General features: G+C 38.1%; 3 protein-coding genes across 3 annotated transcripts; 1 reads left to right on the forward strand and 2 right to left on the reverse strand.

Annotated features, from left to right (window-relative positions):
* Positions 1-25,625, forward strand: rassf4a (Ras association domain family member 4a). The gene is made up of 12 exons (XM_079854679.1): positions 1-102; positions 195-263; positions 6,916-7,002; positions 7,094-7,169; positions 20,519-20,664; positions 21,979-22,061; positions 22,227-22,387; positions 23,671-23,772; positions 23,849-23,900; positions 23,997-24,118; positions 24,940-25,037; positions 25,122-25,625. Exons 3-12 carry the CDS (start codon positions 6,947-6,949, stop codon positions 25,189-25,191), a joined length of 966 nt encoding a protein of 321 aa, XP_079710805.1. The 5' UTR covers positions 1-102; positions 195-263; positions 6,916-6,946; the 3' UTR covers positions 25,192-25,625.
* On the reverse strand, positions 981-3,940 carry cxcl18a.1 (chemokine (C-X-C motif) ligand 18a, duplicate 1). The gene is made up of 4 exons (XM_079854684.1): positions 3,769-3,940; positions 3,521-3,653; positions 1,778-1,855; positions 981-1,239 (listed from the first exon to the last, which is right to left on the reverse strand). The coding sequence occupies exons 1-4, from the start codon at positions 3,839-3,841 to the stop codon at positions 1,155-1,157; spliced, it is 369 nt and encodes a 122-aa protein (XP_079710810.1). The 5' UTR covers positions 3,842-3,940; the 3' UTR covers positions 981-1,154.
* cxcl-c13b (CXC chemokine 13b) lies at positions 4,339-6,013 on the reverse strand. The gene is made up of 4 exons (XM_079854683.1): positions 5,944-6,013; positions 5,158-5,287; positions 4,982-5,065; positions 4,339-4,848 (listed from the first exon to the last, which is right to left on the reverse strand). Exons 1-4 carry the CDS (start codon positions 5,996-5,998, stop codon positions 4,743-4,745), a joined length of 375 nt encoding a protein of 124 aa, XP_079710809.1. The 5' UTR covers positions 5,999-6,013; the 3' UTR covers positions 4,339-4,742.
* Positions 25,626-27,230: the final 1,605 nt, after the last annotated feature.

Genomic DNA, 27,230 nt, shown 5'->3' on the forward strand with positions numbered 1-27,230 from the left:
ATTCCCCGAGGAAGCAGCAGGGTGAAGTGGAAGATAAGACGTTGTCTTACAAAACAGCTGGGCTCTGTCAGCTCTTACAAAGGAACGGCGTTTCATGAGATGGTAAGGAGACAATATGCAAGGAAATGGAAAAGATAGAGTGCATTATTAATGGAAGTGGATTTATTTGAGGTGTTTTCTGAATAATTCTGCAGGTGAGCTTTATGTACCTACTGCTGTCTACTTTTGAAGGCTACTTAGGCTTCTTCTGAAACTCTTCTCAGGTATGTGTCTTTATACAGCAGTCAAAACAAACTTGAGTGAACCTTCTGACAGACTACATCTGCACCAGATGTGAATCAGCATTGTGATATTTTTGGAATATGTGTATTTTTTCTTTTCATGATAGAAGCATATCATAGCCTATATTAAACTTAGCATTTTTCCTGTCTTCTCAGTCTGTCCAACTTCTGCAAAATAGTCACACAGAAATCCAGCAGTGGTTAAGGGCTCTGTATATGCTTGATATTCCTGCAGCTGAGAGTCACAGCTTCTGTACAGTAATTGGTTGGGGGATTCACATTGTCATTTCTTTATGGAGTTGGGGAGCATCTCTAGACAGGACCTCTTGTTTTTAAATCAGCCTAATGCATTTTATAAGTGTGATTCTTTCTGGTGGACACAGTAGATTGTGTATATCTTTTTGTCCATTGAAAGGCGTTTTCTTGCCATGAGACTAAAATGGCATAATTAATAATTGATGTGGACGGTTAGTTGAGGTTGGGTTATTTCATAGAATATTAAAATTTCTTTCTTTCACTGAGTAGGAGCCATTTTGTTTATTTTAGTTTGGTGAATACAGGTAAATTGGGGAACTTTCTGATCATTTGTGTCATTTGTATTATTATTTTTTTTAAATTATGTCAAATAGTGTCATGTCATGTGCACAAAAAATGATACAGGCTAACTATCACATGAAATACACAAATACTATATTTTTTAAAAAGGTTTTATTAGAAATGAGCAGTACAAAACAATATATATATATATATACAAATTACATATAGGCCTACATAACACATTTCATTTATTTTGTGCAAATGAAGGACAGGGAGGGTAAATGATGAAGTGCAGGCAGATAGTCTTTCTACACAGAAAATATCAGAACTGTTGAGTTATTGCTTCTTGGAACTTTTTGGTCCATTCTGCTTCCTCTTGAGCTTCAGACAGTTCTTCTTCTTCTGTGTGTTGAATTTAATCCTGGACAATAGAACAGTGAAGGGGTTTAATTATTAGGGAGGCCTGAAAAGCTGAGCAAAACACATTCTCGACCCTCAATCAATGCACATCATTAATGGCAACGTAAACACTTAAAATTCACCAGAGACCTGTTTATTCTGACTCAACCATCCCTGAAAGCATTGGCAACGACAATCTGTATAATGCAAGCAAGGCTTGTAGTGCATATAACAAGTATTTTTATTCATATTTTTTATAAAGATCATGTTACTTTAAAACATTTTTAAATTACTGAATGCTAATTTATTCATATGCAAATATAGATTTTGTGTTGAATGTATGTAGGGTGAGTCTATAGAATGAGAATTTGCATGTACTGCCACCCTGTGGCATAAGTAAATACTACTAGTGCTAGGATGTGTTTCAGTGTTTTTCACTGAAATTGCTTGAATTAAGTTCTAAATCAGCCTAATTTATACATTTTCAAGATTTTTACGAGTGGATTCATTATAAATAATAGTAAAATTGTCCTTAGAGAGGGCAGCTTTTGTTCACATACCTTTTCCAGCATTTTTGCAGTTTTTTCCCCTGCGTGGACTCTGGATTTAGACAAACTCGTTTACCTGACATCTGGAGTCTGTGGAGGAGATCGTTATGTTGTCAAATGTGAGCAAATCACTTCAAGCTATAGAATACATAATTCTTGATCTGAGTCGTTTGCTCATGCCACCCTTCCGAACAAACTTAAGTTGAACTCTAAAATTAATATACTGAAAATGTATTTAATATTTGCATTGTTTGGTAATTGCTTAGGCTATTGTAAAAGTTTTTACTAAATCAAACTTAAGCATTAGACATAAGGCAAATACAGGTACAGTGAGACCTTTTGGAAAGTTTTACATTTTATATTTCTTCCTGTTTCCTCTTTGTAGTGCATTGAGGATCTTGAGCTATTTAAACAAGTATTTTGTGAGGGGTTAAGCCATTTGGCATCAAAATACCAGAATTTTCTTTTATCAAAAATGATCCCACTCTATCTGTATTCACTAGATCTTGTTGCATTTCCAGTTTCTTGAGAAAGAATTCATTGGTTTTATTTGTCATAACATGCCCCCTCATGCCCAAATTCAAATGAACCGAATCCAATATGATGCACAATTCATCTTGCCACAGCCTGGCTTTGGGCTTCCAATTAGATACATGGTCTCAACTCGCGATGTGCCTCAACACGAGATATTGTGTAATATCCTCACACACTGTTACAATGAACTGGATTTCCAAACTTCCAGAAGAGATATAATTTCATGTTAATTATTACAGACTTAGTTCTACAGTATAAAGTACAGAGTGCATTTGAATATTACTATAGATTTTGGAGGCAAGGACAATTTTTGAGAGGTCATTTGCCCACTTTGTATATTGCATTTATTTAGACAGGCAGTGATCACCAAGTTTTTTTTTTTTTTTTAATTACTAAAGAGTAGCATTGACATAACACTTTATGTGTTCTACATGAAAAAAAGTCATGCGAGTTTTCAGTGACATGAGGGCGATAAATGATTTCAGCAAATGATCTGTGGAAGGTGTGACTCGATCGGAATGACCAAGTTTAGACATGATTTCCGCAAAAGTGTTTTAGACAAACACTTTCTACCTACAATATATCAAAGATCATTTTAAGTTTTTTGGAAGCTTCACTCAAAATCCACTTGATATATAAATGTGACCCTGGACCGCTAAACCAGCCACATGAAATTGAGATTTATACATCATATGAAAGCTGAATAAATAAGTTTTCTATTGATGTAAGGTTTGTTAGGATAGGAATATTTGGCCGAGATACAACTATTTGAAAATCTGTAATCTGAGGGTGCAAAAAAATCGAAACATTGAGAAAATCGCCTTTAAAGTTGTCCATTTATGGTCGCGATTGTGCTGCATTCACTCACAAAAATAAATGTTTTATATATTTATGGTAGGAAATTTACAAAATTTCTTCATGGAACATGATCTTTACTTAATATCCTAATGATTTTTGGCATAAAAGAAAAATCAATAATTTTGACCCATAACAATGTATTGTTGTAGCCTGGGTTTCCCCATACTGCCTTGCTCGCAGCGCGATTTTATCAAATGAGACTTGGTCTGACGTTAGCCAGGCTAGTATTGTTGGCTATTGCCACAAATATACCCGTGCGACTTGTGACTGGTTTTGTGATCCAGGCCAGGGTCACAAATCTCATGGAGCACTACACAATCAAATCCCCCTCAATTTGCATGGAAATGATGTTTGTTTACTCACATGATTTGAACCTTGTTGCAGAGAGGATTCTTCGGTATGATTGTGTAGTCTCTGATTTTTCTCCATTGTACTGAGCCAGTCACCTCAATGCACTCACATTTTTCTCGAATGGATATTGCAGCAGTCCTGTTTTCTAAAGACGGATCAAGAAACATAAAGCCATGTGTCCCATATCACCCCCATGACCAATATCTGATGGAAATCTGCAAACAGTCCTGATAAGACATTACACGCTACTATAGACCTACCTGTAATGAAGTGTAAGCAGACTAAGAGCAGGAGCAGCAGGCTCATATTTCCTTGCAGAGACCTGAAAGCCATTTCACTAAAGCTGTGTCATTCACAAGAAAGTCTCTCTTATGTGCGTTTGCACCTGAGTGTGTGCAGAACTGTCCTACTCTTCTCCCCCACTTTCCCTCCTTAATGCGTTTCCTGTTTTGCCATATTAAGCAGGATCAGAGTCACATGATTTCAAGGAAATGCTTCAAGACAAGAGAAGTGATTTCTCAACACCTGTGAACTTACCTTGGCTGGTTTTGTGTTCTGGGACTTGTTTTGATCAAATGCTTTTCTAAATCCATGTAGAATGAATTGTTCATACTGAAGGGTTCCCACACCTTTTGACCAATGCATTTCTGAGACATTTCCATGACTTTTATTAAAAGATTTATAGCAATTACTAGATGTTTAAAAAACAAAATATAGAAATTGCTTTAAAACATTTTGTGGATGACTTGATGTCCAATTGTTGAATTGTATATCAGAATTCAGTCCTATGTAAACAAACATGAGAAAAAAAGAAAGTAGAGAAACGCATTGAAGTTCTCAGTAGTTCATGTTTATTAGTTTATTTCATATAAAATTATTTGAATTATTTCATATATTGTCATATAAAACTGTAAAAATGCATTTTTTCACATAATCATTGAATACATGCATTTATGATAAACATAAATATGTCTAAAAACATAAAAACTGGCCGATATGACTTGCATAGCAGGGCTCAGCTCATCCCTGTATAACATGTCAAGTTTAGATGCTGTCTCTGTTGTAACACGTCTATTATATGCCGTTCCTTTGGTCTCCATACACATGTGCACTCCTCTGAGTTCAACCTTTTCTTGTGTCCTTGGCTTGTTAAGTCCATATGAAAGTACAGCAGCGCCACAGGCTTTGAACAGAATTTTCTTCTGATAATCTCCAATCTGTTTCGAATTTTAGGTTAAGACGTGGCCTTCTTGGATTTTGCCTGCTTCCTTTTTATTTTCCTTTGCCGTTGGTTTTGTCTGCGTATGCAGATTTTACTGTCCTTGCCATTCCTTTGCATCCTTAAAAAAACAACAACAGATGGATCAAGCAGATTAAAACATGTAGACCACCATAATATTTGGAGATAGTGAGTGATGTTTGGATATGCTGTGATTTAGTTTACAGACTTATTCGATGATAACACTCTCTTACCTTTGCCAACATTGCAGAAGTCTTTTTCCTTGGCGTCCCTTGGGATTGAGACACAAATGCTTATTGGTCTTCTGCTGTATGACTCTAATGAAAAGTACAGAGAATAATAGAGCATGTAAACCCAATGGTGCACATACATTTAGAACCTTATGAAGTAAAATATATGGACTACTTACATTATCTCATTCTGTAAGCAGGTAGGTCCTTTTGGAGTGACTTTGAGATCTGAAAATGGTCCCTTAACTCTGTTATTGACCTGTGGACACCGACAGGTCTTTGGAACATGTTGACTCTCTACCACTTGGACTGTAAAAAAAATTAAAATAAAGTTAATAAACAGCCATGATGTAACTAAAAAGTTGGGGTCAGTCAAATTTTATTAAAAAATTGTTCAAGCATTAAGCATTAAATTGTTCAAACGTGACAGTAAAGACTTGCTATCAAGTTCTGTAACTACTATTTTGATACTAAAGATTTCTTATATTCTTTCTATTCATCAAAGAATCCTAAAAAAGAAAGAATCATGGTTTTCACAAAAATATTAAGTAGCAAAAAAAAAAATTTAACTGTAATAATGTGAAGGATTAAGTGACACTGAAGACTGGAGGAATGTCTGCTGAAAATTCAGCTTTGCCATCACAGGAATAAATTACATTTTAAAATATATTCAAATAGAAAGCAGAAAGTTATTTAAAGTATAAGAAAATATTTAACTTAATTAAGTTATATCATTTATCATTTTGATATGAATTTATCAAATAAATTCAAAACACAAGAGACTTTGTTCAAAAACATTTTTACAAATTGAGTGCATGATTAACATAATTTATAACTAAACACGTTTTGAACATCAAGTTTTGCATATATGTAATGCGTTTTAACTAAGTAGAAATTTGTCAGCTCAGTTAATATTTTAGAGGGTTTTGGAATCTACTGTAGTTCATCTGCTCTCATCCACTCACCTGTTAGGAGGATACTGAGGTTGAAAGCCAGCAAAGCATAAGCTATCTGCGTCATGATGAGAGTGTTTCTGTGTGTAAATTCTGTGTTCAATGACCTGCTGCTTTATACTCTGTCTGAGGGACTTCCCAGCTGCCACTCCTCCCCTGTCGCTACTCCCAGTTTCAAGTCATTTTAACATGAATGAGAAAGATAGGAATTTCCAAAAGCCCACTGCTGCAGAAATCTTTAAAAATGTGGTCACATGCACATAATCACAATACAGTTCACCCACAAAATGTCAATTCTTTCATTATTTACTCACCCTAATGTCATTCCAAACCCATTTGCTGTTATTTTTTCACTGTACTGAAAGTCTTCTGAAGCCATATTATAGTTTAATATGTGGACTGAAATCATTTTTCACAAAAACATATCCCTATCCTATCCTTAAGTGGAATCTCATCTGCATCTATGCCAGATTCAAAAATGGCAAGTCAATGTGTCAAGCCAGTTGCTATTACTAATCCACACTTGTCACGTGATCAGTCGAGGCGGGACAGTTTTTAATATTGAAATAGAAAATGAGATTAGACCTGCAATAATGAAGAAGATTTTCAGAGAATAATTAAAGTCATACGGGCTAGTTTTATGGTGTTTTTTTTTTTTTTTTTTTTTTTTTGGACCTTGTCAGATGTGATCACTTTGATTTCTATTTATATAGAAAACAGCTGTTTGAAGATTTTTCAAAACTTTCCAGTGAAAAAAGTATTACTTTGTGACCTTTCAGAAGGTCTGAAAACATGTCAAGGCAAGACTTACTGCAAGAACAACAAACATTGTCTAAACTGTAGGACCATGTGATTTCCCCTCATTCCTGTGATTACTTTCATTTGGTCCTCCTGCACAAGATTCATGGTGACATGACAAGGGTTTCTTTTCCCTACCTTTCTCTCCCATTGTCTTTCTCTTCTCTTTCTCTTTCTCTTCTCTAGCTGAAAGTCTTTCTGTTGATGGAACACCACCATGAATCCTGACAAGACCTTCTATGTGAGGCTGAACGAGGAGAAAGTTATTGCAAAGTAAGAGTTCCACGTCTGATACACGCTGAACATTAGAAACACACCTCCCAACTTAAACCCCTCAGTGTAACACATTTATGTCTTTTTTCAGGTCTGATATTTTGTCCCTTCTGAAAACCTACAACTGCTACCACGAAGGAAAAAGCTTTCAGCTTCGCATTCGTGAGGTATGTAACATCACTGAAAGTGAAACTAACTGTGGATCAAATCATGTCCTAGTTGATGATTAATAGATCTAATCTTGCCTACAGCCTATTCACTTTTCTGAAAATGTATGTTTTCCCTCTAAAACTGTGACTGTTTATAGCAATAACAAGCCATGGTTTAGTAAGGATATTAGAATGTTGTATCTGGAGAAAAAAAGTGCTTTTCAGTGTGGAGATATCTGTCAGTATTCTTTGGCTAAATATGCATTTGAAAGGGCTGTTAGAAAGGCTAAAGCTAACTATAGGGCCAAGCTTGAAGCTAAGCTTGGTGTCCATGTTAACAGGGGTGTTTGGCAAAGCCTTCAACAGATTACTAATTATAAAAACAATCACTCAGTTTCTGATGATGATCCTTCACTACCTAATAAACTAAATTAATTTTACTGTAGATTTGAATGCAACTCTGAATGTACAGTCAGCTCTAATTTCCTCAATGACATAGGTCCTCTCGAACCACCTTTTCTGATTGAAGAAAAAGAGGTCAGATCTCTGTTGAGGAAACAAAATTGTAGGAAGCCATCAGGCCCCGACCAGGTCTCTGCTGCCACTATTAAATGGTGTGCCAATGAGCTGTCGTATGTCTTCACTGACATTTTTAATTGGTCCCTTAGAGTATGTAAAGTCCCAGCATGTTTTAAATCAGCTGTAATCATTCCTGTGCCCAAGAAGTTGAATGTGAGTTGTTTGAATGACTACAGACCAGTGGCCCTAACCTCTGTTATCATGAAAGTCTTTGAGCGATTAGTGGCTAATCATCTCTCAGCTACGTCACTTGATCCTCACCAATTTGCATATAGGGAGAACAGGTCTGTTGAAGATGCAGTTTCTCTTTGCACCCATAATATTCTTCAACATTTGGAGGGGACAGCTACATATGCACAGGTTTTGTTTATTGATTTTAGTTCTGCTTTTAATAATATCATACCAAAGAGATTGTGTGACAAACTCCTGGGGTTGGGGGTTAAGGAGTCCATATGTAAGTGGATCCTTGACTTTTTAACTGGTAGATCTCAAGTGGTTAGGGTTAATAACCTTCTGTCAAAATCAATGTCCACCAGCATTGGCGCCCCCCAGGGGTGTGTTCTGTCTCCCCTTTTATACTCATTTTATACCAATGACTGTTTTTCTCACCATGACTCAGTCAAAATTTTTAAATTTGCAGATGATACCACTGTGGTAGGCCTCATCACTAACGATGATGAATCGGCCTACAGAACAGAAGTGTCCTTGCTGGCTGAGTGGTGCACAATTAACAACTTGTCCCTTAACATCTCCAAAACCAAGGAGATGGTTGTTGATTTTAGGAGCAAAAATATTAAGTCGCTCCAGCCCCTGGCCATCAAGGACAAAACTGTAGAGTGGGTGGAAAGTTTCAGGTTCCTTGGGACCATTATATCCTCCAGTCTCAAATGGAACCTCAATGTCAGCCAGATTGTTAAAAAAGCTCATCAGCGACTTTTCTTTTTGAGACAACTTAAGAAATTTAAAGTGTCCAAGGCTGGAATGCTCCACTTCTACAGGGTTGTGATAGAGAGCATTCTCACTTTCTCCATCACTGTATGGTGGGGTAGCTGCTCGGCGGAGGACAAGTCTGCACTGAACAGGGTAGTTAGCACTGCGTCAAGAATAATTGGGTTGGACCTCCCTAAGATCTGTGACATTTATAACACCCGTCTATTCAAAACTGGTCTGAAAATACCCAAGGATTCATCACACCCTGCTAATTTCCTTTTCATCCCTCTACCATCAGGCAGAAGGTTAGGAAGCATAAGATCCAGAACCACCCGTTTTTCTAATAGCACTTACCCGCAGGCTGTGAGGGCTCTCAACTCACAACAGCAATCTCTATCTACTTTACTACAGACACAGCTACGCCCTCCTTCGTAGGGTTACTAAACGCACTAGCACTTTGTCTGATCAGTTTTATTACTATTTATTAGCAGTAATCTAAGTATTTGTTCTCTGTTTAGATTTCATGTTTTTATTGTATATGTTATGTTGCATTGTATTGTGTGAGCCAATTCACCAAAAGGAATTCCAGGCGATGTGGGTCATTCTGGCAAAATAAAGACTTGAACTTGAACTTGAACTACAGAAGAGTTGAGTCAGAGTGTGTGATACAAAAGGCTATTGTCTCAGAATGGAATTTCGTATGTGGGACATTAGAGTGAGTTCTCAGTACAGCTGTTTGTCACTCTCTGCAAACCTAGATGGGTAAATGGGCCTAGATGACATGATTGACTGCATTTTTATACAGAACCTATCCCAAATTGAACTATAGCCCATTATCCATGTTTGTAATGATGTTATGATTATTATTTTGTTATCATTATAATATTTTTGATACTCTGAAATTTTACTGTAGGGTCAATTAGTTATTCAGTTTATAATAACAATAAACATCATGTTTCTAAGGCTACCAGGGGTAGTTTTGTAATTCTGTGAAAACACAAATTATTTTCCTATTGTAAATATGAATAATTGTCATGCTCGAAATCCACTGAAGATGAAGGTAAAATCAAAGTTTATTAAACAAGAACTTACAAAAGGAGCCAACAATACGAAACAGTGTGCAAAGCACAAACAATACCGAACACTGAATAGAAGACAAGCAGGAACTAAATACACAGAAGATAACGAGACAAAGACAGACAGCTTTGAAGATATTAGTGTCCATGGTGATTGATGATGTGCAGGTTATAGGTGTTCAGGTGATGGCCGATAGTGTGCAGGTGGGGAACATGAGGGATGCTGGGAATTGTAGTGCCGTTGAGGTGTGTGACAGTACCTCCCCCTCCCGGAAGGCGCGACCTCGCGCCGAAGATAGACCAACTGCGGAGGGAGGGAGGGGACTCAGGAGGAGGACGAAGGTGAAAGGCAAAGTTGGCAAACAGAAGGTAGGATGGACCGGGGCGGAGCAGGCTGTGCAGGCGGCCAGGGTGGAGCCGAGGGAGAGAGGAGCCATGGAGGAGGCAGGGCTGATGACTCCAGGGGGCCGACTGATGGGGGCGGAGCAGGGTGGGAGAGGAGACTGACGAGTCCAAGCAACGCCGAGGATCTGGCGGGACATGGCGGGGCCGCCGGCTCTGGCGACTGAGGTGCAGGCGGGGACACAGAAGGGCACGGTGGAGACAGAGGGAGTGAGGAGTCCAACTGAGCCGGGGGGACGAAGGGACGAGGCGAAGCCAGAGGAGTGCAGTCCAGAGGTGAGGGAAGGTTGACGAGCGACCAAGGTGGATCCGGGGGGACGAGGGAACCTGGCGGAACTGGTGACCAGATGGGCCACGGTGGAGCTGAGGGAGGTAGGAGCCAAGGGAACGTTAATGGACCATCTGGCTGAGGCGGAGTCCTGGTTGCGGAGGTTGGAGGTGGAGACCAGGGATCCACCGACCAGGCTGGAGCTGTAGGCCGGCAGACCCACGGCGACTCCACCTCCCTGAAGGTGGTTAGAGGAGCTGAGGGGCTGACAGGCAGTGGTGGAAGAAGGGTTGAGAGGTGGTAGATGGGAGAGGGAGGCTGGGTGGGAAGACAGACTCACGGACAGAAGACTCAGGTTTGGGGACAGAAGATTCGGGTTTGGCAGGGTTGACATGAAGCTCAGGCTCGGCAGGACATACGTGAACAGTCTCTGGTTCGGCGGGCATGATGTGAACAGTCTCTGGCTCAGCGGGCCTGACATGGACAGTTTCAGGCTCGGCAGAACGAGCCTCTGGAAAGGCAGTCTTGGTAAGACGAGACCCAGCAAGGGTAGTCTCGACAGGACGAGACCCTGGATGGGCGGTCTCAGCGGGACGAGACCCTGGACGGGTGGTCTCAGCGGGACGAGACCCTGGACGGGCGGCCTCAGCGGGACGAGACCCTGGACAGGTGGTCTCGACGGGACGAGACCCTGGACGGGTGGTTTCGACAGGACGAGACCCTGGACAGGCGGTCTCGGCGGGACGAGACTCTGGGCGGGCGGTCTCAGCGGGACGAGACCCTGGACGGGTGGTTTCGACGGGACGAGACTCTGGACGGGCGGTCTCCACGGGACGAGACTCTGGACGGGCGGTCTCGATGGGACGAGACTCTAGACTGGGCGTGGCCGCGGCCCTTCTGGCCGATCGCACTGACATCAGTGGTGGATCTGTTATGCTGGATATTAGTTTTGGAAGTTCATAGACCGATCTGGTGGCAGGTCTGAAGGCTGGGATGACATGAAAATTCTCAGACTGGGCAGGTATGATGTGAAGACATTCAGGCGGTGTGGCGAGGAAGATGGCTGGTGATGGTGGTTGAGTGGCTGTGTCATTATCCGCCTCACCCACAGTGAAGGCGGACCCGTTCAACAACAGCACATGATCTAGGTATCGAGCGAATGAACAAGGTGTAGCAGCTGAAGTTGGCTGGTAAAGAGGAGCATCCAGTCCAAGCCCGAACACGTTCTTAAGGACATCCTCTGTCCAGGTGAGCTGGTTTGATATCTCTTGGAATTCCCTCACATATTGCTCGATAGAGCGGCCATCCTGAAAACAGGTCAGTAGGCGATCGGTCGGGTTCAGATGGGTGCGGGAAATGCCCATATTACATTTTAGATCCAGTATTCTGTCACACTCGAAATCCACTTAAGACAAAGATGAAGGTAAAATCAAAGTTTATTAAACAAGACCTTACAAAAGGAGCCAACAATACAAAACAGTGTGCAAAGCACAAACAATACCGGACACTGAACAGAAGACAAGCAGGAACTAAATACATAGAAGATACCGAGACAAAGACAGACAGCTGTGAAGATTTTAGTATTCATGGTGATTGATGATGTGCAGGTGATAGGTGTTCAGCTGATGGCCGATAGTGTGCAGGTGGGGAACATGAGGGATGCTGGGAAGTGTAATGCCGTTGTATTTGGTCTGTGTGAATCTTCTACCCGTTCTGTACCAGTTTAAGTTATATTATTGTAAGTAAACGTTTTGCATTGGAACTTTTGACTCCTCATCTTCTTCTGCCTGCACCGCACCCTGACAATAATATAGTATAATATACTATATTATTGTCAGGGTGCGGTGCAGGCAGAAGAAGATGAGGAGTCAAAAGTTGCCTTAACCTAGAATTAAAGATTATTAAATATTTATTTTAAAATACGGGGTTAAATCTTCACTGTAATCTATTAACCCTTTAGGTTAGTGCTAGATGATGATTTAAATCTTAAAGTCAGTATGAAATGGAAATTCGCTGGATCTATTTTCTAAATGCGTGTTATAGATCTTATTGTGAATTCATCATTGCTTTAGTTTTATTTTTTAAAAAGATTTTTAACCGCAGAAAGTTTAATCAAAATGTCATAACCTTCCAGTGAAAACAACTGACTTCTCTCTAGTGACATTTTCCCCCCACTTTTGAGAGCAATGGCATCTCAAAATCTGTTGCTTTCGGTGAATGACCGAGATTGCAAAAAAAACTGTTATTAATTATGTCTAATTTTATCTCAACAAGTTAACTTAACAAGTACTTTTAATAGGAGGGTTGGTCTGGTCTGTCAGCAAACAGGACACACATTGCCACATTGTCATGATCTGTTGGATCTGTTAAAGTCTCTGGAAAATCCCTCCAGGCTGTTTTTGTTTCAGAACGAGTTTAACCTACGATACCAAAAGTAAAGAGATTTTCCAATGCTCTGACAGACATTGTGTCTAAAATAACTGATTTTCCATTATTCTTAGTGAAAACATTTTATATGTATAATAGGACACTTTTTGTAATTAAATACCATGAATGGAATAAGAAGTTTATCTATTAATATGCCACATTTGTACATAATGCAGACTGGAAGATCAAGTTCGGTGCTTAAGAGTATGTGTGTGTCTCTTATTTGTTTCTGGTTGACTTTTGTTTGTCTTTGTCTGAATTGTTTACTTTAAAACCTCATGTGACTGAATGAGGACTTATACTCACATATTTCTTCAGCTTGCTGTTACTTTTTGATATTGTACTTTTGTAATTGTAAGGATTTTTTTTTTCTTCTACCGTAAAACTGATTGTGCAGACCAAACTGTAAGACCTAGAGGCTCAGATGGTAGGTCTCAATTTGGGGTGAGGCTGACATGATATCAACCCAATCGGCCAATAGGGGGGCGCTACAGCAATCAAAAGTTGGAAATCTCTCATAACTCCTAGACCGTTTGTCGTAGACTCACGTGTCTTATATCATTGGAATATGTGGCTCAAGACGGACAAATGTACATCATTTCATTTCCGCCTGGATACATTTTCCACCATTTAGAATTTTGTCCAAAACCTACTTTTGCAAACTAGTTCTAGGTTTTTTGCCCAAATGGAACCAAACCAGTGCGGAAAGATTCTCTGGAGACGAAATTTATATTCACGGACACTAAGGGGCGCCAAAATGTTTGACGTGGACAGAGCCACTTTTACTAATATGGCTATAAATCGAGAACGAAATGAGATATTTTCACCAAACTTAGTACACGTGTATAAGCTCAAACGTAAAAAAAAACAAATAAAAAAAAACGATTGGACACTTGGTGGCGCTATAACAGTAAAAAAAAAAAAAATGAAAATGGCTAAAACCACACAACCATAAGTCCGATTGACTTGCACTGTCTTTGTCCAAGGTGCCATGATTGTCTATGAGGACATTGATGCATCTAAAAAAAACATGGCCGCCATCGGCTAGTCAAAATTGAGCACCTATTAGACAAGGTTAATGGAGGCCGATCAGAACGAAACTCGTTGGGCATGTTCGACTCATGGCCCTAGAGGTCTGTGAGAATTTTGAAAGAAATCGTCCACAAGGTGGCGCTAAAGAGTTTTACGCCTCAGTAATCACGTGGTATTTCACACATCAACATAATATTCATATCATTTGATAGATCTCCTCATACTGAACAATGTTGCCTCTAGAACCACTGCTGTCAATCAAATCGTTTATTAAATATTCCCAATTATGAATAAATACTAAATGAATACTCGAAACTTCACGAAAATAGGTGAGCACATACGACATATGATTCTAAACAAGCATGCAAACTTTAATGGAGACTGGGCAATAGGTGGTGCTATAACAGTTAAAAAGCTTTATAAACCATATATTTCCTATGGTAAATTGCCTGTATTGGCTGTAAATGGTCTTTTCCATCTATGATCTAAGTGGATACATGCTTGCTAAATACAATTTCTTTTACACATATGCTTAAAGGCCTTAAATGCTTGAACCCTGATAATTGCTGCTCACAGCTATATTTAATTATTATTATTAGTGTTGAAAATATGTATTGGCCATGTATATGTTTGTTGTATTGGAATTATTCACAGCTGACAAAGGGATCTAGGGTCTAAGTGATGAATTACATGTGTAGTGACAGTAGTTAACAAATTCCTTAGCATTGCACGGATTCCACTGAGTAATTGCTCCTTGCGGGCATTTCAAAATGATGCTGAGTCACAGGTATTGTGAGGTAAACTGATATACCAAGTGATATTTGAAGGCAATCTGTATAGAGAGAGAGAAAGATATACATAAGATAAAGACTTAAGATAAAGGTTCAAAGGAAAAGTGAGAGTACTGAAAGGACATGAGTAACTGACATGGATTGCAGGAGCCTATAACATGAGTTGGCATGCTCTTGGTCCCAATGATAGTTTACTTCTTACAGGTCTTAAACCAGCAACCTTCTTGGTAGAAGCCCTGGCACTATGGGAATACCTCCGTTGATAAGGTCATTTAAAATGAGGTGTGTATTCTGACAAAATACAACATATAAAATGAAGATGATTTACCCGTGCCAAATTTATTTTTGAGGACTATTTTTAAAAACATGAGAAATTACTTTTTTCCATTTCTGACAACTTTCACGTTACATCTTCTGCAGACAGTCAGGTTAATACAGCTAGCCGAATAACTGCCATTGAGATAAAAATTGTCCTACTGTTCAAAAACGGCTCCATCTAGAGGTTATTAGAAACACTTTATTGCAAGATCACATTCCACTCACATTGCTTCTGGCTGTTTGTTTAGTCTTTCATTATGAGATTAGACTCAGCGGAACCCAGCGACCACCCACATCTGTTTGCTCTGAAAAAATGGGATCTTTTTGGAAACTTCCAGGAATCTGGGTGCACCAGTCCTAAAAACTTGTTAATATAGCCTAAGCCTACTAATCCAATGAATCATTGGAACTGACAATTTGCCAGGTTTGTGCATCACATCTTTGAAAGAATTTCCTTTTTATTTTATTTTTAATTTTTATTTATTTTACTTTTTAAAGTAGACTATATCAAGTGCAAGAATAAAAATTACACTTTTTGGAGCAGTTTCTATAAAATAACATGTACTTAATTTTGATCAGAAAGAAATTATATTTCTGTCCTTTCTGCACAGTCGACATGGACTTTTATTTGGACTAATTATTTTAAACAAGTTTTTAATGAGATGGACCTACAATCAGGGGCTCTGCTAAGGGGGTAAGAGTTAGGACGATTCTAAGGGCCCACGCACTTTTGGGGCCCCCAGAAATCTATTTTATTAATGGCATGGGTGCGGTAGGGGGCCTAACCTCATAGTCTTTAATAGGCCCCCTATAAATTTTTCTAGCAGCGCCCCTGCCTACAATTGCGATGGAAATGGGAGGAAAACACTACAAGCCACTAAAAAGCTATTCAAATTAAACTTAATTCTTCCTTTCTGCAATGCATATCGAAAAATTTTATGATTCACGATACGAGAAAAGATGTGTTATTTTTTTGTAACCAACATGTTTTCTCTGTGTCCGCACTCCGCAGGTTGCAGGCGGTTGCAGGTCAGTGTCAGAATTAGAGCGTTCATTGAGCGCCCTCTGCTGGTTCTGTTCAGACAGTGCATGCTGTAAAATTAAAAATTAAATGCTGCCAACAGAGGTCGCTGCATAACTGGACTTATATCTCAAAAACTTGCCTTGACAGACCTGAAACTACAGTAGGCTATACGTGGTTCTAACCGCAAATAGATTTAGTTTTGTGTTTTAGCCCCTGGCCTTGTTTTATTTGCATAATTTGCTGATGGATAATATTGGGGGAAGTGAAAATCAAGGTGTACAGAAAGCTTTTTGTCAGCAATAGATGAAATTAGTATTCACAAGCTAGAACTGCCATAACATATTTATTATTATTCTTGATGCATTTTGTTCTCCCTTGTCTCACCATCATAAGTGCTCAATATATTATATGGTCTATGTGTATTATACAGACACAATTTGACTATGGTCATATTAGTAATTCTTTGTCAGATTTAAACACACTCACATAGATAGATAGATAGATAGATATATAGATAGATAGAGTACATACTATAGATAGATAGATAGATAGATAGTTAGTTAGCATGCATAGATAGATAGATAGATAGATAGATAGATAGATAGATAGATAGTGTACATACGATAGATAGCGTACTATAGATAGACAGACAGACAGATAGATAGCATACATACTATAGATAGATAGCATAGATAAATAGATAGCGTATATCGTACATAGCCTACTATAGATAGATAGATAGAGAGAAATTTTAGCAAAGAACACATTAACATTCTTGAAGTCAATTTACTTTTTACATTTATTTTAAAAAGCATATAATGTAGAAAATCATGACTTTGACAGGGTGTAAACATTAGCACCTTTACAAAAAGTCTGTTCAGACAATAAATTAAGAAGTTCAGTTCAATCTTCCATTGCGTTCATCCATCAAACGTTCAGTGTTATCCTCCCATCAGCATGTCATTATGCTTTGGCGCATTAGAGTAACCACAAAGCAGCAGGTGCGCTGTCAGTCCTGCGCAAATTCTCTCCGTGTGACTGTAAGTGTGTCTGTGCAAACAACCAGTCCAGTGGATCTTTAGTGCCACAGTCCGTCTGGCTGCTGAACCTCAGCGTGACCTCATCCAGGCCGAGGGAAACGCGGCGGGGTTGCAGAGCCCGGGAAGAGCCCGCATGCTTCCCCACGGGTTTACGCCTCTGAGTCCTGGATATCCTCAAAGGGCCGCAAGCAGGCATGGCCAGTTCTTTAATGGAGTTCACATATTCATCCAGGGTCTGCGAGAGGTCCTCGTGCGACTCCGTTATTGTCGGTAGAGGAGCCACAGACAGGAGTAATCTTCTGGGTTTCATCCTGGAGAGAGATGAGCAACAGTTAGTTATTTATGCAGTCTGCATTTGTAATGAGATTTGACAGTCAAGAAATGTTTAGTCGAATTTTTAATGAACATAAATCATTCAGTTGATCAGATATCTCAAATTTACCTGTAGGACAAGGTTCTAGCATCAGAGTGGTGATTGTTGTGGAGAGGTTGTGTCTGTGTTTGGTTTGTTCTGGTTTAGAGGCAGCTCAACTCCTTTTATACAGCCACGGCAGTTAAGGACCATAAGCCAAGGCCAATGGTGCTAAATTTAGCTAAGCTCTGACCTTGCATGACTGACAGGAAGTGTGTGTGTGCTGAGTGGAGAGTAGAGAGGAAGCTGACCGCAGCTGCCCTGAATGTTTACATTGCAGTAACAATGAGACGCTGGGAGCACTCGGCCCTCCACCTACATGACACTTGACTACGCTCACTCACAATTACAACAGCTGCCAACGCCATTACAGATTATTATTTTGGTCGAGGGTTTTTGTTGAAGAGCAAGTCCTCAGAGATCCAGTGGGGAAAAGTCTGGTGGGCCTCAGCTCTGACCTCTGTCTTGCTTTGTGATTGCGTTGAATGATTAAGTTAAAGAGTCAAAGAATCACAATAATCTTCTGTCGAGGTTGGACTGAACAATTGAGAATTAAATGATTGTTCTCTGTGAATTCAGAAAGTAAATATAGCCTAGGATTGAAATTAGTTGTTGGCATATAAATTCTTTCAGCTATACAATTATGTAAATATCACCATAAAGGAATTTTGTTTTAACACTGTGGTTTTGTGGTTCGCTGAATTGAAGTTTGACTAAGGGTTTTTTAGTAATAATATCAGAGATATGAATTATAATGTACACATGTAAATGATGTTTTCTCACCTCAGATTCACCCTTAAGCTAAAAGCAAAGATATAGCATACAGTAGAGCTAATAAAGGTGCTCATTAAATTAGGTTAAACATTTTAAACGTACATAAATAGAAGGCTGTAACACTGTTACATGCATCTTTTACAACCAGCTATTTTAAGCAGCTGTCCTTAATCTTGCAGTTTAATCTCTGTGGTATATTTAGCTCTGTCACATGCAGTAGTCAGACGATATTGTTTTTTTCTATCTGAACGGAAGAGACTTATCTACTTTGTTGACTTAGGCCTCGATAGTATTAAGACTGTGCTTAAGTGGCACGTTTCTGCCTGAAAAGAACTGCATGAAGTCTATCTATCTATCTATCTATCTATCTATCTATCTATCTATCTAATAATTTTCTAATAAGAAGAGGTCAATTTTCCTTATGCTGGGTACACACCAAAAGATAATCGGGCTGATTTTGGGCCGATTTCCCCCCTTCCAACAATCCTAGTTATGTCCCGATTATCTTGATGGTTCAACAGATGATTTTATCAGATTTTCCCTTGGTGTGAGGTGTGTTAAGAGTGTCCTAACCTGCTCGGAAGAACGTCGGAGCCGCTCCGATCGCGAATCGTAAATATTAAACATGTTTAATATTAACGATCAGAAATCCTGATGTGTGGGGGGAACCCCGAAGAGAAACGCGCGCACGTTCTGGAGATTATCACGTGAAACAAAACAATATCCAATCAGAAAGCGAGATGATGGAAGACAGACACGGTCATTCTCACACACACACACACACACACACACACCTGACACACACACACTTGCAGGAAGCTGAGTGTTAAGATTTAATATTCATAAGTGTAAATTTGGAGGAAACAAGCCTTTGTTTTTCATTTCAAGAGCAGAAAATTTACAATACCTAAACACAATATTGGGTTTGAAAAATAAGAAAGCTGCAAAGTGCGTTTCAATCTGTAAACATTTAAATTTTTTTGTTTAACTTTTAAGTTTGTCACTGTTTATGTATATGTCTTTTTATGTTTGTTTATCGGCTTTACTCTTTGTACCCCCCTGACTGTAATTGTAATTCTTAAAATCAATTTTAAAAAAAAGATTAAAAAAAGAGGGATTAAATAACTTTTTCTAAAGAGACAATAAATCCAATAAAGAATAAATAAAGACAATAAAGAATGAATATATTTCTGTATAAAAGGTTATAGGCTAATGGTGGGTACAATGGGTTTTTTTTCACGTGAATTTTATGTGAAAATCATTACAAACACTATCACAATTTCTTCCTGCATATCGTCCGCCATGCTTATTCTGAAGTCTCGCGTCATTTTGCGAGAATTCCTGTGTTCACAGTTGAGACTCTGGTTGAAAATCTGTTCGTGTGTGGTGTGCTGTCTTTGTCATATCATGGCACACCACACACTATAGGAGCAAAATGCTTAAATCTAGGATTTTTTGTCCTCATGTTTGTGGTCTATCACATTTTGGAAATCTTATAAGATGTAAAAAATCTTTTGGTGTGTACCCAGCATAAGCCAGACATCACTTCCCAATCTGAAAAGCTCACAACCTCATGATGATGCCATATTGTACACTACCGTTCAAAGGTTTTTTTTTTTTTTTTTCAAGAAATCCATAATTTTATTAATTGGGTATGCATTAATTGAAAGTTAATTTATAATGTATATAAAGACAGTTATATTGTTGCAAAAGATGCAAAAGAAAGTCAATGCTGTTCTTTTGTACTTCATTTTCATGAAAGAATCATATCATATCATAATCATATATCAAAGAAAAATATATCATGGTTTCCAAAAAAAAAATATTAAGCAGCACAATCATTTTCAACTGTTAATAATAATAATATTTCTTGAGCATTCTCATATTAGAATGCTTTCTGAAGGATCATGTGACACTGAAGATTGAAATGACTCCTGAAAATTTCAGCTTTGTTTGATAACAGTATATTAAAATAAAAAAGTTATTTTAAATTGTAATAATATTTTACAATAAAATTTGTATTATAGCATTGTGACATTTTCCATTAGTTAATATTACTGAATTGTAAGCACATCATTGTTCAGAATCACACTCGAAAATAATACATCTAGTACGTGTGCTGTATTGTACTCCTCCCAAGGTGTCTTTCCATAACCTCACCGTCTCCAATTGAATTTCTGCGGTTTGCAACTGCCTCTTCAGCACGTACACTTGAAACCGAGCTGAGACATGGGCCAGCAGGATTTCCTCCGTCTGACAAAAGAGTTAATGATGATTATTATTATTTCTTGCAGGAAGAGGGCGAGCTGATCGTGGAGGGTTTACTCAACATCTCCTGGGGCCTGAAGAGGCCAATCAGACTCCAAATGCATGATGACAACGAGCGCTTTCGCTATGCCTGCACGGGTGCGTGGAGGTCGGAGAGCTCAGAGTCCAGCAGGTGGGTGGAACACCACACCCAGATGTCTCCTTTCTTTCATTAGGTCGTAACTCCATCTGTTTCTTTCATTAATTCAATCATAGACGTCTCAATCCAAAGGCCAGTTATGGGTGTAAAGCTTTTTTATTGGTTAAATTGGCTGCTCCTTTATCTTTCTCGGTCAGCTTAGAATGAATCATAGATAATGCTTTGTACTTTTCCAATTTTATGCACTTTTATGCAGATTTAAAGGGATAGTTCACCCAAAAATGAAAATTCTATCATCATTTACTCACCCTGAAGTTGTTCCAAACCTGTATGAGTTTCTTTGTTCTGCTGAACACAAAGGAAGATATTTGGAAGAATGTTTGTAACCAAAAAGATCTCGGTCCCCATTGACTACCATAGTATATATTTTTTCCTACTATGGAAGTCAATGGGGAACGAGATCTGTTTGGTTACAAACATTCTTCCAAATATCTTCCTTTGTGTTCAGCAGAACAAAGAAACTCATACAGGTTTGGAACAACTTGAGGGTGGGTAAATGATGACAAAATGATTTTAATTTTTGGGTGAACTATCCCTTTAATGCACTTTTCTATCATAGCTGTCATTCGGTAGGTGTTGATGACCTGTGGTCATTCTGGCACTAGTGAAACGACAGAGGAACTAGCTATTCAGAGTCTTGGGCTCACGTGCAGCACTCATGTGTATCATGGAAATTTTAATCAGCTCATAAGTATCATATACAAAGCTGTGGTGGCCTTGATTCTATGCTGGAACCAAAAAGGTTCAGCATGTGAACATAAGAAGATTGTCATTGTGATCACATTAGTCAAATCAGTTGTAATATTATATAGCTACCACAGAAAAATCAATCAGAATAATCATGTTTCTTTTTCAAATTAAATAGTTATTTAATACAAAATTCCTAATATAAAGTGAAAATAAATACGTTTTGTGCAGTTAATTACTGACACTTTTCTTGAATATTATACAAAAAGACAAATCACTTCTGTAGAGAAAACTATTAGATATGTAAATTGTGCAATATAAAGTCAAATCAACATGAAAAGTAGCTTAACATCAAATGTTAACGTAAAATCAATAGTGCTTAATGCTGGAAAATAAAATCACACAAATAAGGGGTTTAAAGTTTATTCCAAATATTGGGAACTTCATTTAAATAAATAGAAAATATTATATATTCTTGCTACAACAACTGCTGAAAAATAACTTTTGACCATGAAATTTGACCATGAAAAGAACATTATTCCATTTAAAGCTTATAGTTCATCATGATATCATTCAATTAGACATTTTTGTTGTTTACAGGAATGAAAATGGTGAACAGAGTTTTTCATACCAGTTTTCTTCAGAGTCCAACAACAACAAAATCAGTGGTACACCTGTACCCAGTGAGTATGAAAAAGATCCAGATCTCTCCACACAAAAGTAGGAAAATCTTTAAATGCTTTTTCATTTTGAAGGATGTAATAGATTATAACTCTTAACTGAACTATTCTAATCTCTGAATGCCTCATCTTAATACTAATATGTCTCTGATTGCTGTTCTGCTGCAGGTGTGGATGTTGCTGAGGAGGACATTCCTCAACTGCTGAGAACCAGAAGTGATGCGAGCTTTGTGAATATCCAAAGAAGATCTAAAATCCACAACTCTGCCGATGCACAGAGAATAAAAAGAAACCGCTTCTCCATCAATGGCCATTTCTACAACCACAAAGTAAGCTTACTTTATTATTCTAGATAAGCACAGTTAAACTTGAACTGTGATTATCTATAAAGCTTTCACTTCGAGAACACCAGGGCAGCCTTTCAGGCAAAAGGCAGAGATGAGTTGGAAGTATTCCATGCTCCAAGCTCAGGACAAACAATAGTGCTCACTGAAAGATAACATGCCTTGTGCCTGGCAAGGGGCCTGGTGCTCTCATAAAGTGCCACAGCAGCAACTGTTAAGGGAAGTGTCCGTCGTCTAAGTGTTTATGCTGTACATCAGTGTGTTGTGAGATGGATGCAGGTGTTGAGAGGCAGTGTTTTCCTGTGCAGGCCTTCCCTTTGGCTGCACCATGTGCTTTTATTATCTGTTGTCATCTGCCTCTCTCATAAATGGTCCTCGAAGGTCATATAAGTTGGCCTGGTCCCTTTGCAGGTGTGGAGATGTACACACACACACACACACACACACACACACACACACACACACACACACACACCTATACTGTATGTATGTATGTGTGTGTGTATATATATATATATATATTGTATATATATATATATATATATATATATATATATATATATTCTGCTGTGGCTTTCATTGGAACTATTATTTTGTCGCAAAATAGAGCAAACAATATTGACAATACTGTGTTTAAAATGTATGTCACTTAATAGTACCTTTTTGTTCTTTGAACTGTTGTATAAAATCAATGTTAAAAACATGAAGAACTCACATAGGGTATGTTTCTGTACTGAAGAGAGTTTAAGTCTTAAATAGATCTTAAATAGATAAAACTTAGCGTTTTGTTTTGTGTACCCCCTCTGTCACCTCGGGTATGCGTACGTACCCCAGTTTGGGAACCACTGCCTTATGCTAATTAAAGGGCACAGCCTACAAACACCTCATTTTGGCTGTGCAACTATTTTAATTTTAAATTCATATGGTGCATGACCATGTGAACAGAATGTTTTTTTTTTACACCATTAATGTACACTATCAATTATTTTTGCTTTATTGTGAACAAAAGTATCTGCTAAAACATGAAACAGAAGTGCAATTGTCTTATTGTCAATTTATCACCACAGACTATATTACCTTTCATAACTTATTGTATTGTATAGTATAGTACATTTTATTTTATTAATCTTTATTGTAGCTCATTTTATTGTAGCCTATGTTTTTTCAAACCTTATTTGCCAAATTTTACAGTAATCTTGTACCACATCATTTATGAACGATTGAACATTCTATAAATTATTGCTGAACTTGATCTCCTTTCTTTACAGACATCAGTTTTTACTCCATCATATGGATCAGTGACTAATGTACGAGTGAACAGCACTTTAACAACACAACAAGTTCTTAACTTGCTTCTTAATAAGTTTCGGGTAAGTTTTCACTAATTCAGCTGAATTTGAAGATCTTTACCACTCTTTTACTTCTCCGTTCTATACTTCTGTACAGGTTGAAAGTAAGGCAGATGAGTTTGACCTATACCTAGTTCATGCATCAGGGGGTAAGGCTTGTCATTCTTAAGTTTACAGTGTTTAGTTTCTGCAAGCATCTACAATGTGCAGATTATATGATTTTTTCCCCCATCTTTTGCACCCAGAGAGAACAAAACTGAAGGACACAGAATACCCTTTGGTATCTCGCCTGCTGCATGGTCCATGTGAAAAAATCGCCAGACTATTTATTATGGAAAAGGACCTTGGTGAAGAGATTACATATGATGTGAGTATTTTGTACATTTCAAAGTTCACAATAGGTAATTCAGAATGTGATTCCCCTGGCAAACTTACATTCTGTTGTTCAAATTTAGATACAGTAAACAATAATGTCACTTCCAGATATCAAGTCTAATTTTAGGATCCTTCCAAGTAGAATAACAATGGTACAGATATTTCTATTGCATATTTATACACTACTGTTCAAAAATTTAAGGTCAGTTTGTTTTTATTTTATTTTATTAATCAATACATTTATACAGCAAAGATTAATTAAATTGATTTACTTCACTTGACAGCAAAGACACAATGGTACAAAAGATTTTATTTCAAATAAATGCTGTTCTTCTAAACTTTCTATTCATTCAAGAATCCTGATTTTTTTTTTATCACGGTTTCCACAAAAATATTAATAGGTACAACATTGATAATAAGAATTTTTTTTTTTTTTTTTTTTTAGCATAATAGAATGATTTCTGAAGGATCATGTGACACTGAAGACTGGAATAATGGCTGCTGAAAATTCAGCTTTGTCTCCAATAATCACAGAATAAATTACATTTTAAAATATATTCAGAAAACAGCTATTTTAAATTGTAATAGTATTTCACAATATTGCTGTTTTTAATGTATTTTTGATCAATTTTTTTTTTTGATAAATGCAGACTTGGTGAGGATAAAAGCTTCTTTCAAAAGCATAAACAAATCTTACCAACCCCAAACTTTTGAACAGTAGTGTATGTGTGATTACTGTATTGTTTTTGTTTATATTCAGAACATTCATTGCTTATATTTCAGTGGTTAATGCATTAATGCATTGTCTTTCAGGTTGCACAGTATATTAAGTTTGAAATGCCTGTTTTGGACAGTTTCATCAAGAAATTGAAAGAGGAGGAAGAGAGAGAGATTTTAAAACTGACAAGAAAGTAAGTAAGCACAACATTCTTTGTTCCCTCAACAACACAACAATATATTCATTTTTATCTTTGTTGTACTTTTGTTTTTTACAGATACAGTGCACTGAGGTCAATGATATTACAGAAATTGGATGGAATCTCTGACAGTGCAAATTATGTGTGAGAAAATGTGCTGATGGTTTAAAACACAGGCATCTTCTCTATTGTACAGTCAACAGCAGTGAGCCACAGATAGTTTTAGGTTTTTCATTTTTGGTGAAGACATCAGCACAAAAACTAGTATATGAAACGTATAATCTACTGGTATCTAGTAATTAACAGCTGAAAGTAATTTTACCCATAATTCTCAGGTGTCACTAAAGACTTAGAATGTTATTTTATGATGCACTTATGCTCCACGATTTTAAAAGACATTTTATGTTACATAACATATACACGCCTGACATGTTTGTACAGTAATAATGTTACCTTTTATACATTTTAAAATAAAACTAATATATAAGGAATTGTTCACTTGGTCTCATGTATCATCTCTGTTTTGCTAACATACAGTGTCATGTTAGTTTTGTACTCACCTATTAAAGTCAGTTTGCCATTATCATTATATTTCAAATTAATGCTCATGAACCTATTCTATTACAATACAATCCCATGGTGTTTCATTTGATTACCTCACATCATTGTTTTATTGCTTGAGAAAAATGTTGTGTTGTTTCCCTCACGTTCACAATGAGCATTTCTTAATGTTCTTTGAGTGACCCTTGCACTGAGCCAGTTCCCACAAGCTATAAAAGCTTGTGCTATTGAGACTAACACATGAAGTCAGTGGCTTCTGGCTGGAGTGCCCATGTTACACAGTGGGAGGCATCCTGGGAACAAGGAACATTGCAAATCTTACCATTGTTTCAACGTTAATTGCTAGTGCAAAAGTGATATTGAGCCAACATTACTTCATAACGTTGATTCAATGACATTATCAGGGAGCTATGGGGAATGCCTCCAGCATGACCAGTGTCTGAAGCATAAGTCTTAAAATGACAATGAAATACGTCATCCTCTTTCTTGTCTTCGGGAGACTGTCTGTTTGAGCATGTGTCTAAATAGGCAAACTATGGCCAGCAATAGCACTATGAACTTTAGGAAAGTGTGTTCATTCGTGTCAGTGTTCCCTGACACCTGATGACACACATAATATGTGCGTTATGTGCCTGGGTGAGGAGCATGCACGTTCAGTCCTTGAGGGGGCTGTATTCATGCATTGTGAGTGCTTTCCCAAGAGGAAGCTTCGCTCTAATTTGTCCCTTTTTTTGAGGGAATCGGGACAGCCATCTGTACCTAGCGGTTCAGGAACCACTGCAGCTGAGGTGAGTAGGAGACTCCCAAAACTTCACACTGAGTTGCAGACATCTTGGGGATAGTCATTCTGTATGCATCCATCGTTCACATAGCCTGGCAAGCCAGACCTACATCAAGATGTTAGGTCTGGCAACTCACCATTGGCACGGCTCAATCCGAGGGGTGGGATAAACGGCTGTCTTTCAAATTCCCTCTGCACGCAATAGGACAGCACTTCAACCAACCAGAGCGTTTTCCCAACAGCGGAGCTAGTTGATAGATTCAACTTTTGCCATATCTGGCCGGCAAAACTACGAACACATCTTCCTTTTTTAAAGAATGAGTTAAGTGCCGTTCTTTGATCGTTTCTCAAAGAAAAACTTAACACTAAGTCCTCCAGAGTCGCGTCCAAAGCCGATTCGAAAGACTGTTCGCCAGAAGCAGCTCTTCTTTGTTTTCAAGTAGCAGGACCGTCGCAACTCTGTCGTCATTATGTTAAGCCCGCCCCGCCTACTCTATACACGATGTGATTGGCCTGACCCAATTTAGGTTTTTGCAGCTAGAAAGTCAATGGAGAGTTGCTAGACTACCCTGGCTGCAAAATACATTTTGCTGCCGCTAGGGTGCGTCTAGATTTCTAGGCTATCGTTCACAGGCAAACTATGCTAATGTGGAGGGGATGCAGGAATATGGTTATGTGTTGATGTGTAACGACTGAGACAAATCAGACACAATTATTTGTTATATTTAACAAATAATCTTTAAAACTCACTCTGGGATCTATGGTCCCATCCCCCCAACTAGGGCAAGAACCATGACTACCATCAGATAAGATGGTTTTATTACTGTTAAAAATGTGGTCATGTG

This window comes from Squalius cephalus, assembly GCF_949319135.1.
Source record: "Squalius cephalus genome assembly, chromosome: 21".
NCBI lineage: Eukaryota > Metazoa > Chordata > Actinopteri > Cypriniformes > Leuciscidae > Squalius > Squalius cephalus.

Coding starts and splice junctions, on each gene's coding strand:
- cxcl18a.1 (XM_079854684.1), bottom strand. CDS start 3,841: ATGGCTTTCAGGTCTCTGCAAGGAAATATGAGCCTGCTGCTCCTGCTC. Junction 3,654..3,768: donor CTGCTTACACTTCATTACAG/GTAGGTCTATAG, acceptor ATCCGTCTTTAG/AAAACAGGACTGCTGCAATA. Junction 1,240..1,777: donor CTGCAAAAATGCTGGAAAAG/GTATGTGAACAA, acceptor TCTATTGTCCAG/GATTAAATTCAACACACAGA.
- cxcl-c13b (XM_079854683.1), bottom strand. CDS start 5,998: ATGACGCAGATAGCTTATGCTTTGCTGGCTTTCAACCTCAGTATCCTC. Junction 5,288..5,943: donor CCTCAGTATCCTCCTAACAG/GTGAGTGGATGA, acceptor TTTTTTTTACAG/TCCAAGTGGTAGAGAGTCAA. Junction 5,066..5,157: donor TGCTTACAGAATGAGATAAT/GTAAGTAGTCCA, acceptor ACTTTTCATTAG/AGTCATACAGCAGAAGACCA.
- rassf4a (XM_079854679.1), top strand. CDS start 6,947: ATGAATCCTGACAAGACCTTCTATGTGAGGCTGAACGAGGAGAAAGTT. Junction 20,665..21,978: donor GAGAGCTCAGAGTCCAGCAG/GTGGGTGGAACA, acceptor TGTTGTTTACAG/GAATGAAAATGGTGAACAGA. Junction 24,119..24,939: donor GTGAAGAGATTACATATGAT/GTGAGTATTTTG, acceptor ATTGTCTTTCAG/GTTGCACAGTATATTAAGTT.